The following is a 15,352-nucleotide window of genomic DNA, read 5'->3' as shown; positions in this document are numbered from 1 at the left end:
AACAGAAAGAACCGAAGGAAAAATACAAACCCGAGTTGCCATGCTGAGAGATTCTATGGACACAACATCGAATGATGCAGGGAGCATCGAAAGAAGATGGGGGGAATACACAAAGTCACGGGACCTTTGGGAACTAGTCGACATTCTGCCATTTCAGGAGGAAGCAGATGAGCAAGCATCAGTGGCACTTAAAGAACAAGTTCAAGCTCCACTGAAAACAAGGCTGCAGGAATTGATGGACTACCCCAGGAAATGTTTCCACAAGCCGACGAAAGACTGGAAGCACTGGCTCGTCCAGGCCAGGAAATAGGGAAGACAGCTGCATCAGCAATTGACTGCAAGAGATGCATATTTGTAACCAGGCCCAAAGAAAGGTGACCCAACAATAGCATTCATGTCACTTGCAAGTGAAATTTTGCTGACGCTCATCCAGGACATTGACCGGTAACTGTCAGAGGTTCGGACTGGATTCAGAAGAGGACTTGGAAGGAGGGGAGATCATTGCTGATGTCAGATAGATCTTGGCTATAAGCCATAAGCCTTACATAAAAACACAAGAAAGGACTCACTCACTCTCTCTCTCACCCACTGACTCACTCTCACTCTCTCACTTCCTCTCACTCAGTGACTCACTCTCACTCTCTAACTCCCTCACTCTCTCATTCACTCAGTCTCTCAATCACTCTCACTCTCTCTCTCTCACTGACTGACTCACTCTCACTCTCTCACTCACTCACTCACTCACTCAGTCTCTCAATCACTCTCACTCATTCACTCACTCTCACTCTCACTCACTCTCTCACTCACTCCCTCTCACCCACTCACTTCCTCTCACTCAGTGACTCACTCTCACTCGCTCACTCACTCTCTCAATCACTCTCACTCTCACTCACTAACTCACTGTCTCTCACTAACTCTCACTCACTGTCTCACTGATTCATTCTCACTCACTCACTTACTCACTCTCACTCACTCTCTCACTAACTCTCTCACCCACTCATTCACTATCTCTCACTAACTCACTCTCTCATTCACTCTCAACTCACTCACTCTCTCTCAAAAAAAATAAAGCATCGTGATGACTCACGAAAACAAACAAAAAAACCACAAGAAAGATGTTGACAGTGTGTTATGGACTATGCTAAGTCATGCACCTACGTGGACCATAACAAACTATGGATGGCCTCGAGAAGAACGGGACTCCCAGAGCACTGCATGGTGCTCGTGCAGAACTTGTACGTGGATCGAGGCAGCTGTGTGAACAGAACATGAGAGCGTTGCATGGCTGAGAAACAAGAAAGGTGCGCATCAGCGTTGAGTCTTCTCACCGCACTGACGTAATCTTGACGCCGAGCAAATCATCCGAGAAGCTGGCTTAGATGAGAAGAAGGCAGCATCAGGATTGGAGGAAGGCTGATTCACAAGCTTCAGCTTGCAGCTGCCACAGCCTGGCTTGCTGAAAGTGGGGAGGACTTGAAGGCCTTGCTGATGAAGTTCCAGGATTGAAACCCTCAGCATGGATTACAACTCCACGTGAAGAGGACCGAAGTCCTCACAACTGGACCAGGAGACAACATGATAAGTGGGGAAAGATTGAAGTTCTCAAGGACTTAATCTTTCTTGGATCCACAATCAGTGCTGATGGAAGCAGCAGGCATCACATTGCATGGGGTAAATCTGCTGCACGAGGCCTCTTTAAAGGGTTGAAAAGCGAGGGTGTTATTTTGAGCACTAAGGTGGACGTGACCCAAGCCATGGTGTAATTCTCCATTGTCTCCTCTGCAAGTGACAGTTGGCCACTGAATAAAGACTGAAGAAGAATCTATTCCTTTGAATTATGGTGCTGGAGAAGAATATCGAAGATTCCAAAAGAAAACCAGATCTGTCCTGGAAGAAGCATCGCCAGAGTGCTCCTCAGAGGCAAGGATGGCAAGACTTTGGCTCACGTCCTTTGGCCATGTTATCCAGAGTCCCTGGAGAAAGACAGCATGCTTGGTCACAGTGGAGGGGCAGTGAAAAGGATGAAGACCCCCGATAAGATGGACGGACACAGCGGCGATATCAATAGGCTCAAACATAAGAACAATTGTGAGGATGGTACAGAACTGGACACTATGGGTCGGAACCAACCCAACGGCACCTCACTACAACACAGCACTTCAGAGACATGCAGAATTGTACAGCAATTGGATGCTGCCGCCTTCGGGTCACACACATGCTGGTCCATGGCCAACCTTGTAGACAGGGCAGCACAGCCAGTAACATGGGTCTGATGACTATGAAGACACACGTGTGAGAGGCTATGTAACTATGTCCTGTACACCTGGCAGTACAGCACTTTGTTTACATGCAGTCACACGCACGTATGACCTTTCAGTAGGAGGCGTGAGATCCACATGTTGTGTGTGTGTGTGGGGGGGGGTTGTGTTCACTACATCCCGTACTCCAATCAGAATTCCTAAACTCTATTATAACCTCACAGGACGAGGGGAGACGTGTAGGTGATGGGATATTGCCTGCAGGTGCGATTCAGTGCAAGGCAGTGTGTACACACAGAGCCAGGAAAACACCTGGCTCAATTTCTGTCGAAAATCCTGACGAACACACCTCCCAAGTCAGCGAGGCCAGCTTACACAGAACCCCGCCCACCCAGCCCCCATTTGGCATGGGGTTTAGGGAGGGTCCCAACAGGGTTCTCTCCCAGGCTGGGGGCTGTGGTGGGTGTGGGGTCAAGTGTCCCCTTTTCCCGAAGACCAGAGGTGAATGAACAGGAAGAAATGGAGAGAACCTTTAATCAGAGACCTCAGGGAAGGACACACGGTGGTAGGTGGGGGGTCCCCAGCCCCGATGAACAGAGCTCAGCACCCCCAGCTTTTCCCAAAGCATGCCAACTCGGGGAGTGGGGTACTGACGATGGAGTATTGCTTTTGCTCAAATCACACAGTGCCGAAGGCTTCTTGGGCACCTTCCTCTTGGGGTCCAGCCTAAGGGGGCTTTTCTGTTCCCATGAGCTCCTTGGGCATCAGCTGGGGTTCCCCCAGGGCCATGTGCTTGCCCACCAGGCCCGCAGCAGAGTTGTTTTTGTCTGGAGTCTTCTAGAAGTCCAGGCCCATTCACACAGTGGCCGTCTCCCCGTTCGAGGTGGTAGGCTTCTGGGGGGCGGGGCCCGCCGTGGTTGCCAGGGACCCAGAGGGTCCGGAGGTGGTGAAGGAGATTCTTTGAGACCCGAGGAAGGTCCCAGGGGTCTCTGAGCGACTGGGGGTGGTCGTGGAACGTGCTGATGCTTCAGCCAGGGTGGTGGCGGACCAAGAAGGCCACCTGGACACCGGCCAGGTCTCGGAAGCAGACAAGGGGGGCCAAGGAGCCCCCGGAGAGGCAGGAGGTAGTGTGGAGGCTGCTGGAGGGGTGGAGAGTCCTGAGGAGGCCTCGGGCTTCCCTGGGAAGGTGCCCCCCGGCCCCAACGAGGGTGCAGGTGAGACCGGGGCTCCTGATGGGCCAGAGGGTGAACGCTGAACGGTGGACACATTTGTCCTTGCGAGGAGCTGGAAGAGAGAGCGTGCTGGCCTCTGAGATGACGTGGCCAGGGGCCCCGGGCAGGTGCCGCAGCTGACAGCACTTGGGGGGGCTTCTGTGTGCTCACTGAGGCTCTGGGCGGCTCTGCTGGACTTCCTATCTCCATGAGACGCAGGCTTCAGTCCTCCTCGCGGATGGAATGGGGACTCTGGAGGGTGCAGAGAGACGGGGAGGCAAGGGGCTGAGGGCCCGACTCTGAGCCACCTCCTGCCCCCAGCAGGGAGTCAGAGCAAAGAACAGCCCCCCAGTTTGTCTCTCTGCAACCTGGGCGGCGTCACCCAGAACTCCTCTGGGCCCCCCGTCTGCTCTTCTGTGAAATGGGCATCAAACAATGAGGAGCAGAGGAGGGTCGAGGGGGAGTGGCGTGGTGGTCCCCCCCACCCTGCCTCTCGGAGCCTGGCTTCCCCACAGCCAGCCCTGCACCTGGACAGAGGCTTACAAGCAGAAGACGACGTGGCGACAGCCAGGGCCCATTACCTGGGCAGGAAGCGCAGCAGTCCCTGGGGGCCGTGCGGGGGTCTGCGCAGTCCTGAGGGCAGGGGGCCTGCTCACAGCTCACCTCTCCCAGCTAGGGAAGCAAAGGACACATGAATCCCACGGCAGCATACCCACCCCCACCCACCCCCAGCAATGGGCTCCCAGCCAGGTCCCCGGGCAGAGACAGCAGCATGGCTCAGGCAGGGCCTGAGAAGCCAAGCATATGGGTGGGAGTGGGGGTGACCTTAAAGAAACCACTCCCCCTCCCCCTTGTCCTGACCGTCCAGAAAAATGGAGAATATTCCAACACCAGAGACATTCTAGAGCAGCGGTTCTCAACCTGTGGGTTACGACCCCTTTGGGGGTCAAACAGCCCTCTCACAGGGGTCGCCCAATTCATAAATGACAGTGATGAAGTAGCAATGAAAATACTTTTATGGTTTGGGGGTCACCACAACATGAGGAACTATATGAAAGGGTCACAGCATTAGGAAGGTTGGGAACCACTGTTTGGAGGTTGTTGGTTTTTTTCAATCATTGTATTGGGGGCTCGTACAACTCTTATCACAATCCACTGTGTCAAGCGCATTTGTACATTTATTGTCATCATCATTCTCAAAACATTTGCTTTCCACTTGAGCCCTTGGCATCAGTTCTTCTTTTTTCCCCTTTCTCCCCACACTCCTCCTTCTGGAACCCTTGATAATTTATAAATTATTATTGTTTTGTGGGAACCACTGTTCTAGCAGGCCATTGTGAATGGAGAATGGCTGGAGGAAAGGTTCCTGCTGCCTAATGCTTTTAAACTCCACTGACTACGGATGGAGAGGCCGGAGGTGTCAGGCCACCCTGGAGTGCCTCAGAATAAAGGCCTGGCAACCCGCTTCCAAAAAACCAGCCCTGAAGCCCCTTGGGGCCCTATGCTCTCTGAAAGGGGTGTGTGTGGGTGGGGTGCAGAGCTTCAAGTCAGCCCACTAAATAGTAAAAGGCGGGTGCTCTTTCTATTTTGTTTAGCTCAAGGTATTGAAAGGACAGACGCAGCCGCCCCAGGGCCAGCTCACCTGGCAGGTGCAGCGGGTACAGGGCTGGTCATCCAAGGTGAACACCTGGCCATTGGCCACCTTCCTTCCCTCGTAGTTGCAGTCTGTGGGGGCAGAGGAGACAGGGCTGTGAGGGCCAGGTCCCCTGGAATGTGGGCAGGGGAGCCCTGGTTCCACTCACCTCGGCACACCGGACAGCACTCCCCGTCGGGGTGGAAGGGGTAAGTGCAGGTGATGGGGCAGTCCACGGGTGAGCAGGCCACGGAGCCCAGCTGCAGGGCAGAGAACAGAGGACAGGACACTCTGGGAGGCCGAGGGACGCTTGGGAAGATCCAGGACATCAAGCCACGGTTGTCCATCACCACCACCAAGGGCTGAGACTGCTCACCAGAGCCTGGCTCTTGTCCCCGTACAAGCTGCTGGCCACTGGGCTAGACTGCCCGGGAAGGAAAGGTGGGCAGTGACCAGCAAGAGGGAGGAGGACCTGGAGCCGGAGCTCCAGAAGCAGGAGGCCATGGATGAGCAGGGAAACCACGGGGGTCACTCTGAGGCCACAGGGGATGTTGACCCTGCGTGTCTCAACCTTCCTATAGACCTTGTCCCCTTGCCTGCCCAAACCCAACAGAGCCCAGGCCAGCTCAGATGATTACTCTCACTCGTACCCCCTGCCAGCCAGGAGCCCCGGCCAAGCCCTTGGCACTTGTAGCAAGAAAGATTCCTGTCTCTCTCCTGAACCCTGGATCCTAGGGTTCTCTAGCCTGGGTGTAGCGCTGCAGGGTGTGCCTCCCGGAGGCTGTGCCAGGCTTGGACTCGTGGAATTCCTATCAACTAGGAGCCTTGGGAGCATCCCGGTCCTGAGTTGGGCTGCTAAGCACAAGATTAGCAGTTCAAAACCACCAGCCGCTCCTCGGGAGAAAGAAGAGGCTTCCTCCTCCCATCAAGAGTGACAGTCGCGGAAACTCACAGGAGCAGTCCGACCCTGTCCTAGAGGGTCGCTATGAGTCGGCATCAACCTGATAGCAGTGAGTTTGGCTTAATTTTTTTGGCGCTCATGTCGTGAGCAGAGAGTGGGCTGGTCAATACACCGACCAAAAGGTTGGTGGTTTGAATCCACCCAAAGGCATCTCAGAAGACAGGCTGGGTGCTCTGCCTCCAGGAGGCCTTGGCCCCGGAAACCCTGAGGAGCCGCTCTTGTGTCGGCCCACACGGACTGGGCTGGACTCGGCCGAGTGGACTCGGCCGCAAACAAGAGCCACCCTGACATCGCACAGGGTCTCGGTGCCACCATCTTTTTACCTGGAAGACGAAGGTGACAGTGGTGCCGACCTCCGGCAACCCTGATGTACCGAAGGTGAAAGGCTGAGAAGGCGCACCTGGAGGCTCGATAATGCAAGTGTACCGAGGAGCTCCTGATACAGAACCAAACCTCAGAGTCTCATGGACTTTCTGGAGCCGTGAAGGCTGGATGCACCCTCACACAATTTCCCTGAGATCATCCTTAAACCCTCAATGTTTGACCAAGAAATCCCCAGGTCTTCTTTAGACCAGAAAGACCAAACTGTCACCGAATCAATGCAGACTCATAGTGACCCTGTAGGGCAGGGGAGAACTGCCCCTGTGGGCTTCCAAGACTGTCACTCTTTATGGGAGTTGCTTTTCTCTGGAGAAACCTCCTGGTGGTTTTGAACTGCAGACCTTGTGGTTAGCAGCCCAACACTGAGCCACGAGGGGTCCTCAAACCAGGCACTAGTTTAGCTTAATTTATAACAAGTGTCCGCCGGGGGCATCCTGCTCTTCGAAGATGCATCAATTCAAACAGCAGCAACTCCAAGGACTAGACTGGGTAGGGAGCTTAGGGAGCGGGGGTGGGGGGGTGAGTGTTGCTTAAAGGGGCAGGACCCACACAGCAAAGTTGTGTGAGAATAACAGTACCACGTGAAGAATGCAATCAATGGCACTCCAGGGTACATGGAGAGACCACTGATTTGGTGCATGCTTTGCGGGTATATTCTCAACAAGATGATGTGTTCTGAAAACATTTGGACAAAGACCCTGGGTCTGTGCTCTCCCCTCCGCCTTCAGGGACAGTCTGGGGGTCACACTGTATAGGACAAGAAGCCCCTTTTCCACACCCTCTGGCAGCCAAGCAGGCTTCTGCCACCAGGTGAGATGGCTACCTAGCCCTGGCACAGAGCTGCCTTAGGTAGGGTTGATTGGGGACAGTTTTCACTCTGGACCAGAGGCCAGCTGCCCTTGGAGGCCTGTGGGCTGTCCTCTAGGGCTGGGGAACAGATGTGGGTTGGGGGAGGGGAGGTGGGTGGTCTGCAGACAGGGCTGGGACTGGGGGGTCTGTACCAGGCAGATGCAGCTCAGACAGGGGTCCAGCACAGATGGGAAGGTCTCATTGTTGTAGAAGATTCTGCCTGTGTAGGTACAGCCTGTGGGAGAGAAAGCATGCATAATGAGTTCAGGCGTTGGGGGAGGTGTGGGGAAGGGGACCCCAAGCCAGGAAAGGCACTTGGTGAGCACGAGTGGGGGTGGGGGCACAGGTCAGGGGAGCACGCAGTGAGCACCAGCCAGGAGGGTGGCAGGCACTAGGCTCCTGGCCAGGGCCAAGGTCCGAGGCTTATCTGGAGAGTAAAGGTCAGACCGTTCCTGTCCTGGGCTATCACCCGGCAGGGTAAGGTCTGGCTCGGGTGGGGGGGACAGATCTTGTATGAAATTCAGTTCCAGCAGCAGAACCAGCCGACTTGGAAGAACCTGGAGTCTGTGGTGCTGGCCCTCTGGTTCTGAGCCCGGTGAGGGGAGGGGCTTCCCTCCCTACCCTCCCTACCCCTCACCAGGTGGGGCCATGGGGGCCTCCACTCATGTGCATTAAGCCATCTTCCCAGCACCCTCTCTGCTCCTCCCCGCTCCACCAAACTCCAGCAAACCCATAGCCGTGGCCCACCTCACACCCTGCCTTGTCCACAAGCTCCCCCATCACTGCTCCTCTGATACCCTGGACACCTGGTTTCCAGGTACCTTGATGATAGCGACCGTCTACTGTTTGGTACAAACACAGGAGCCCTGGTGGGGCAGTGGTTAAACACCTACCCTCTAACCACGAGATTGGTGGTTCAAAGCCACCAGCTACACCAGGAGAGACAGATGCAGCTTCCCTAAAGATTACTGCTTGGAAACCCTAAGAGGACAGTTCTACTCTGTCCTATAGGGTCACCATGAGGCAGAATCCAATGGGTTCGATGGCAGTAGGTTTGGTTGAATGTCAGGGTTCAGGGCAGAGGGTCCCTTCCTGGTGGGAGGAGGCAGTTTGAGCTCCACTACAAATTGGGAGGTCGATGGTTCAAACCCACCCAAGAGAAAGGACTGGCGATCTGTGTCCATCAAGATCACAGACAAGAGAGCCCCCCGGAGCTCAGCGCCCCCATCACCTACGCAAGTGCCGAGAGTCAGAGCCGGCTCCACAGCACCGGAGGAAGGTCAGCCTCCCAGCTCACATGGAAATAGTGGTTGGCCACAAGGGAAGTCTTCAAAGAACAACAGGGACATCCCACATTACAGACCGGCTATGTGCTGAGTCCCTGGGCGGTGTGGGCTGGTGGTTCACGTCCACCCCAAAGGGGCCGAGAAAGAAAGGCCCGGCTATCTAGTTCTGCATCATCCACCCCCTGGCAGCCGACAAAGCACAGCTCCACAGGGGCTTCGTGGAGCAGAGGTGAGAGTGGCATTCCCACGAGTTAGCCATGGGAATGAGCCCTTTCAAGAAATGGTCCCCCCCCCCCAATTTTCTTGCTGTATTTTCTAAAATTTTCTACAATAAAATGCATGACCTTTGGAATAGGGAGAAAACAAAAACTATGGATGAAAAAATGAAGGCTCACTGTCACTTTCGCTAAGTGTCCCGCCTTCTAGCACCTTGGTCTCTCCACCCCAGCCATCGGCTCTGCATGTCTATCTGCTGACGGCACTGAGCCAAGGACTCACCCTGAGCCCACCGCTTTCTCTCTCCAGGTCTCAGTTGCGCCATCTGTACAATGGGGCTGCCCCATGGGCTTATAGTATTGTACCAAGGAGCCTGGTGCAGGAGGAGTTCAGATGGGGGGGCTCCCCTAGAGCCCAGCTCTAGTGGGTATGGTTGTATATCCCCCTTCTGACCCCCCACCCCCAGCAGGGAGATTACCTGCTGAGCAGTCTGGGCAGCACTGTCCAGGGATCCGAATGGGGTGAGGGCAGGAGTCCACACAGTCTGTCCTCTTGCAGCTCACTGAGCCGTCTGCCTGAAAAGGGGCAGAGCTTCACCAAGATCCCACTTATGACACCAGGCCCCACAGCCCCACCCCAGGCCACCCTCCAGCCTCCCAAAGGCAAGGGCCATGCAAGCTGGCCGAGGCTTGTCCAGAAGAGTGCCCTGCTGCCCTTCCAATAGATGGCAGTCATCCTCCCGTAAAGCACCACATATGTAAGAGCATCAATGCCCAGGGGGCCTGGCCCAGGAAACTGTGGCCTCTGTAGCTCTTGGTCCCTCTTGAGAGGCAGTGACAAGAATTCAACATGCTGCACTATCCCCCTCCATAAGCCTCCCAGCTTCTCTCGGAGCTCCCATTCACCCCCAACCTACAGCCCACCATCAGTCCTATTCTTTTTTAAATAGAAAACGGCTCCATCGGACATGTCTAGTTGGGAAGGCCTGGAGTGGGGGGGGGGGGCGGGAATGGGGAGGAATGCCACATAAGGGAAATGCCATACAAAGGGAATGCCCTACAAGGTTGCTTTCACCAATTGGAATGTTTCCGGGCGTTTCATGTTACTTTCTTAGGCTGGGAGGCCCCTGAATCAGCTGTGCAGGAGGAAATAGGCACCGGATGTACTTTCCTCCGACTCTAATTCCGATTGGACATGCCAGAGTAATGCGGGAGCCCTGGTAGTGAGTGAGTTACATGTCGGGCTGCTAACCACAAGATCAGCGGTTCTAAACCACCAGCCTCTCTAAGGCAGAAAGATGAGACTTTCTACTCCCGGGGAGAGTGACAGTTTCAGAAACCCACAGGAGCAGTTCTACCTATAGGGCTGCTATGAGTCAGCATCGACTCGATGGCAATGGGTTGATGGTTATATGAAAGCCTTGGAAAGGAGCCCTGGTGGCAGTGTTGGGCTGCAAACCCAAAGGTCAGAGGTTCGAACCCATGAGCCGCTCCACAGGAGAAAGACAAGGCTGCATGCTTCTGTAAGGGTTTACTGCCCCAGAAGTCCTCAGGGGTAGTTCTCGTCCATCTCACAGGGCTGCTACAAGTCAGAATCGCCCTCAAGATACTTGACAGGCAAGCTTCCCACAGACTCAAGTGCACACGAACCATCTGGGGATGAAGGGGTTCTGAGTTCAAGGTCTAGACAGGACTTCCAATCCTGCAAGCTCAGCAAGGGTCCTGGTATGTGGCCAAGGCTGCTGGCCCCAGGGGAGCACGTTTTTGAGAAACACAATTCCCCAAGACTAAAAGGAGTAGCAGGTACGTACTAGACCACTAACTGCAAGGGTGGCATTCTGAACCCACCGAGCCGCTCTGCAGGAGAGAGGCCGGGCAGCATGCTGGTACAGACGGCTGCCTAGAAAGCCCTCCAGGGCAGCTCTACCCAGTCCAGCGGGGCCACGCAAACCAAACTCCCTGCCATCGAGTCCTTGCCAACTCACACCCCCCCACCCGCCGCCCCATCCCCAGAGGACAGGACAGAACTGCCCGTTGTGTTCCTGACACCTTAACTCTTTGAACTAAGCCTTCCCTGAAGTAAAGCTCTTCCTGGGAATTTGAAAGCCTCATCTTTCTCCTGCAGAGCGGCTGGTGGTTTCGAACTGCTGACCTTAGAGATCTTCGCCAGAGCTCCTAGGTCAGCATTAAAAATCAACTCCCCAGCATCCACCACCCACCAAAGGCTTAAACCATAACCAAAGCCATCATTTCCAGCATCTCTGTGCTCTGCCACCGCTAAGACGGTGAAGTCCGTGACTCGTGTTAACAAGGGACATTTGCAATTTCACCCATACAACCTGACTCTCTGGGCACCAGGCTGCCCCAGTCTCTTCACTTGCTCATTCAGACCCTCGGGGTCCCTCTTCTGGGACCCCCAACTCCTCTGGCCAGCAGCTCTTGACCCAAGTCCAAGCTGGCACACAGTTCTTCAGGAAGACTGCCAAGGCCCATCTTCCATGGACAGAATAGACAGGGGCACGGCCCTTTCTGTAAAAATGGACCTCGAGAGAGCCTGGGAGCAAGTCAGGCTGGGCTGGGTGGGGCGGGGTAGGGTACTCATGGGGAGGTGGGGGGGGGGGGCCAGGTGGAGCAGCTGAAGGCGTGCAGGCTGTCATTCACCTGGCAGATGCACAACTCACAGGGGTCACCAGGCGACCAGATCTGTCCAATCGGAAACTCAACGCCATTGTCATCCAGAGAGCAGCCTGGCCATGGGACAGTGGGGGAAAGGACAAGTGGGCAGAGGGCCCTGGAGCCCACTGGACCTGCAGCCCCACCCACCAAGGAACCCAGACCCACACACCTCTGCCCTCACCCACTGGGCTGACGGCTCCCGGGTGTGCACAAAGCTACCTGCTGGATTCAGGGGTTACCCACAGATGCCCACTGGCACCTGTGTGTGGTGCCATTTACCTCCACACATTGTGCTGGTCTTCACGAACATACTCACACAAACATGCCCTGACACACAACACACTCACATATAAACACAGCCTTACAGGCACACACAGGCTCCTGGGCATGCAAAGAAACACACAGAGGCACAATTCACACATGGACACACACACACCTAAATGCACACACATACAAATCACACCAACACACACTCACAGGTTCATACACACTCACACAAACACACACAAACACATTCACACATGGACACAACTCACATATATAGACATACACATGTGGATGCATACACACAGGCACACATTTACACACAAATACAGCTGACACACATGTACATACATGGACACAAACACAGAGACACATGCATGTGCACACAATCGAATACAACTCGCCCACAGATACATATATACACAGCAGACACATACACACACAAAAACCACACAGAGATGTACAAAACCATGACCACACGAATGTACACACACAGTCGCACATGTCTCCACAATCAGACACACACTCACAAATACAGCTGACACACATGTACAGACACAGACATGTGCACACAATCAGATACAACTCACCCACAGACACACATGTACACAGAGATACATACACACACAAGGCCCATGCAGACATGTATACATGTCTACACAGGCACGACCACCCAAATGGACATACACGGGCACACAGTTACACACACATACATAATCACAGACACACATACAGAGACACTCACACAGACACAACTCCTGGCCTCAGTGGGTGAAGCCTGGCCTCTCTCCTCACGGGCCCCCTACTGGGTTGGGTACAGCTGGGGCGCAGGGTTGGGTGGCCCCACCTGTCATGGGTGTGGCTTCCCGGCAGGTGAAGCAGCACTGGCCAGGGCCTAGCCACCACTCCTCGCGGGGGCAGTCCAGCTCCGGGCACGGCGTGAAGGAGCACTCAACCTCCCCGTCCTGGAAGAGAGTCACAGACCATGGGCGGGCTAAGAGGGAGCTAGTGAGCCACTTGCCCTGCACCCCAAAGGAAAAGTCTCCAAGGAGCAGGAGGCTGAGGAGTGAAGCTGGGGAGCGACCCACGAATTTGCTAGGTGTCCAACCCTGCTGGGGCCCACATGGCCACAGCTCCGGTCGGTCCCCAGCTCCTGTCCCACCCCTCGCCACACACGCACACACTCTGTAGCCAAAGAAAGGCTCAGTCTCTGACCAATCACACCAGCTGCCTCACTGCCCCAGCTAGACCCCCCGGGGCTGAGCCCCCTCCCCAAATTGCTGCCGTGGCTGCTGGGTGCCCCCTCTTGCAGAGACACCTGTAGCCTACATCTGAGCCTGCCTTCTCTTGTGGCTCCATCTGCCTGAGGTCGATTCTCCTGTGACCTCCCATCCCCAGAGACCCGCCTGAGCCTGGCTTCCTCAGCCCCTTCCCCAGAGACCCGCCTGAGCCTGGCTTCCACGCCTCTTCCCCATTTCCCTCACTGGTTCTCCGGAGTCCATAGCTGGCACTTGCGTCTGGTCTCAGGATCCTGCAGTCTCACGATCCAGCCTAAGAAACTGCTACAAGGGAACCCAACCCAAGACGGGGGGAGGGGAGGAAGGGGAACATCTGCCTCTGGCCTCCCCTCCCCAGCGTGTCTATCTCGCATCCAGGAGGGACTCTCCACTCTGAGTCCCTTCCTGCTCACTCGCCACCTGCCCCTGGATGCCCGAGTCAGGCATCCATTCACCCCCAGCTCTCCTGGAGCCCGGCTCTCAGGTTAGCTCCTCTGCTTCCAGGAAGGCTTCCCTGAAGCCTGCAGTCTGGTGAGAGCCCCAGCTGCCTGTCCATCCTCCACCTAGGTGGTGAGCTCCCAGCAGGGGGCCAGAACCGCTGTTTAGAGGCTCCAGGACCCTCGGGCCTCCTTACCTGGCAGACGCAGGTGGTGCATTCATCGTCGCCCCCACTGAACACCGCACCGTCAGCATACCATTGGCCCCGGAAATAGCACCTCACTGCGGGGACAGAAGAGCGGCAGTTCAAGGTCTCTGAGCTGGGGCAGCCAGCTGGGGGTGGGGGTCGGAGGAAGCCCCTTTCGCAGTTTGTAATTTCCCACAGTGTAGCCCACACCACAGAACCCAAACCACTCCCCTGCTCCAAACCCTGTAGACCCCTACCCCATCGAAGCAAACCACATGTAAAATGAGGCCTGCTACGGGCTGAATTCCAGGAACCCTGGTTGCGCTGTCTGATAAGTGGTGCACTGCTAATCACAAGGTCAGTGGTTCAAATCCACCAGCCGCTCCAAGAGAGATAGATGAGGCTCTCTGTTCCCATAAAGACTGACAGCCTCATGAACCCTATATATGTCACTAGGCGTTGGCATTGACTCGGTGGCAGTGGATGTAGGGCAGCAGTTCTCAAGCCGTGGGTCTCAACCCCTTCGGGGGTCAAACAACCCTTTCACAGGGGTCGCCCAATTCATAACAGTAGCAAAATTACAGTTATGAAGTAGCAACGAAAACAATTTTATGGTGGGGGGGGGTCACCAGACCACGAGGAACTGTATAAAAGGGTCTCAGCATTAGGAAGGTTGAGAACTACTAGTTTAGGGGTTGAATTGTGTCCCCCACATACCCATGGATGTGACCTTGTTTGGAAATGGGGTCTTTGAAGATGTTACTAGTTAACATGAGGGCGCACTGGAGTAGAACCCCACCCCCGACCCCCCAAAAAGGAAAACCCTGGCAGGGAGTCGATTCTGACTCAGAGCCGCCTATGGGACAAAGGAGAACTGCACCTGGGCTTCCAAGACCTTACATCCTGATGGGAGCAGAAGGCCTCATCTTTCTCCCATGGAGAAGCTGTTGGGCTTGAAATGCCGACCTTGTGGTGGGCATTTCGAAGCGTAACCTCCTACACCGCCACGTGGTCCTAATCCATCATGAGAGGCTGCTGGTAAAAGGAGGAGAGGGCAGAAAGAAGGCCCCCGTGAAGACAGAGGCCAAGCCAGGAGGGATGCTTCCACAAGCCAAGGCGTGCCCTGGGATCCTGGAAATGACCGGACGCTGGGAGAAGAGGGAGGGATCTTCCCCTAAGCCGCACAGGGAGCGTGGTCCTGCTGCCATCTTGCTTTCAACCTCCAGAACCGGAAGGCCATCAATGTGTGCTGCTTAAACCACCCAGTGAGTTGGGGCTTTGGGGTGGCAGCCCTGGGAGCTGATAAAACCCACTACCTGCGAGCCAATTCCGAGTGACCCTGTGGAGAGGGCAGAACTGCCCCCTGTGGGTTTCTGAGCCTGAAAATCTTTTCAGGAGCAGAAAGCCTCATGCTTCCCCTCACAGAGCTATCGGTGGGTTTGAACTGCTGACCTCGTGGTAAGCAGCCCACCGTGTAACCATGACACCCCCAAGGCTCCCTGGGAAGCTGATAACAGGCCCTTCACCAAAACGCAGGGGCGTCCTGCCTAAGGGGAGAGTTGGAGAAGAGATGAACGCCCCAACCCTCAGGCAAACAACCAGACCCGATGCCACCCCTGGAGGGTACAAGACTTTGGTGAGGAAGCCTAAGACTCTACGACCATCCCCACAACTAAAACACAACAACAAAAAGCCACACTCAGTACCAGCGGAGTT

General features: G+C 55.2%; 1 protein-coding gene across 1 annotated transcript in view; it reads right to left on the bottom strand.

Annotated features, from left to right (window-relative positions):
• Positions 1-3,113: 3,113 nt before the first annotated feature.
• Positions 3,114-15,352, bottom strand: part of VWCE (von Willebrand factor C and EGF domains) — a 32,624-nt gene continuing 20,385 nt past the window's right edge. The window contains exons 12-20 of the mRNA XM_075547557.1: positions 13,646-13,731; positions 12,582-12,699; positions 11,456-11,541; positions 9,274-9,370; positions 7,446-7,528; positions 5,272-5,362; positions 5,112-5,194; positions 4,051-4,141; positions 3,114-3,721 (exon numbers count right to left, since the gene is read on the bottom strand). Coding sequence (XP_075403672.1) covers positions 3,114-3,721; positions 4,051-4,141; positions 5,112-5,194; positions 5,272-5,362; positions 7,446-7,528; positions 9,274-9,370; positions 11,456-11,541; positions 12,582-12,699; positions 13,646-13,731 — 1,343 coding nt within the window. The remainder of the gene's footprint in view (positions 3,722-4,050; positions 4,142-5,111; positions 5,195-5,271; positions 5,363-7,445; positions 7,529-9,273; positions 9,371-11,455; positions 11,542-12,581; positions 12,700-13,645; positions 13,732-15,352) is intronic.

Source organism: Tenrec ecaudatus, chromosome 4 (assembly GCF_050624435.1).
Source record: "Tenrec ecaudatus isolate mTenEca1 chromosome 4, mTenEca1.hap1, whole genome shotgun sequence".
In the NCBI taxonomy this organism is placed as follows: Eukaryota; Metazoa; Chordata; class Mammalia; order Afrosoricida; family Tenrecidae; genus Tenrec; species Tenrec ecaudatus.
This window is presented reverse-complemented; position numbering and strand designations above follow the sequence as displayed.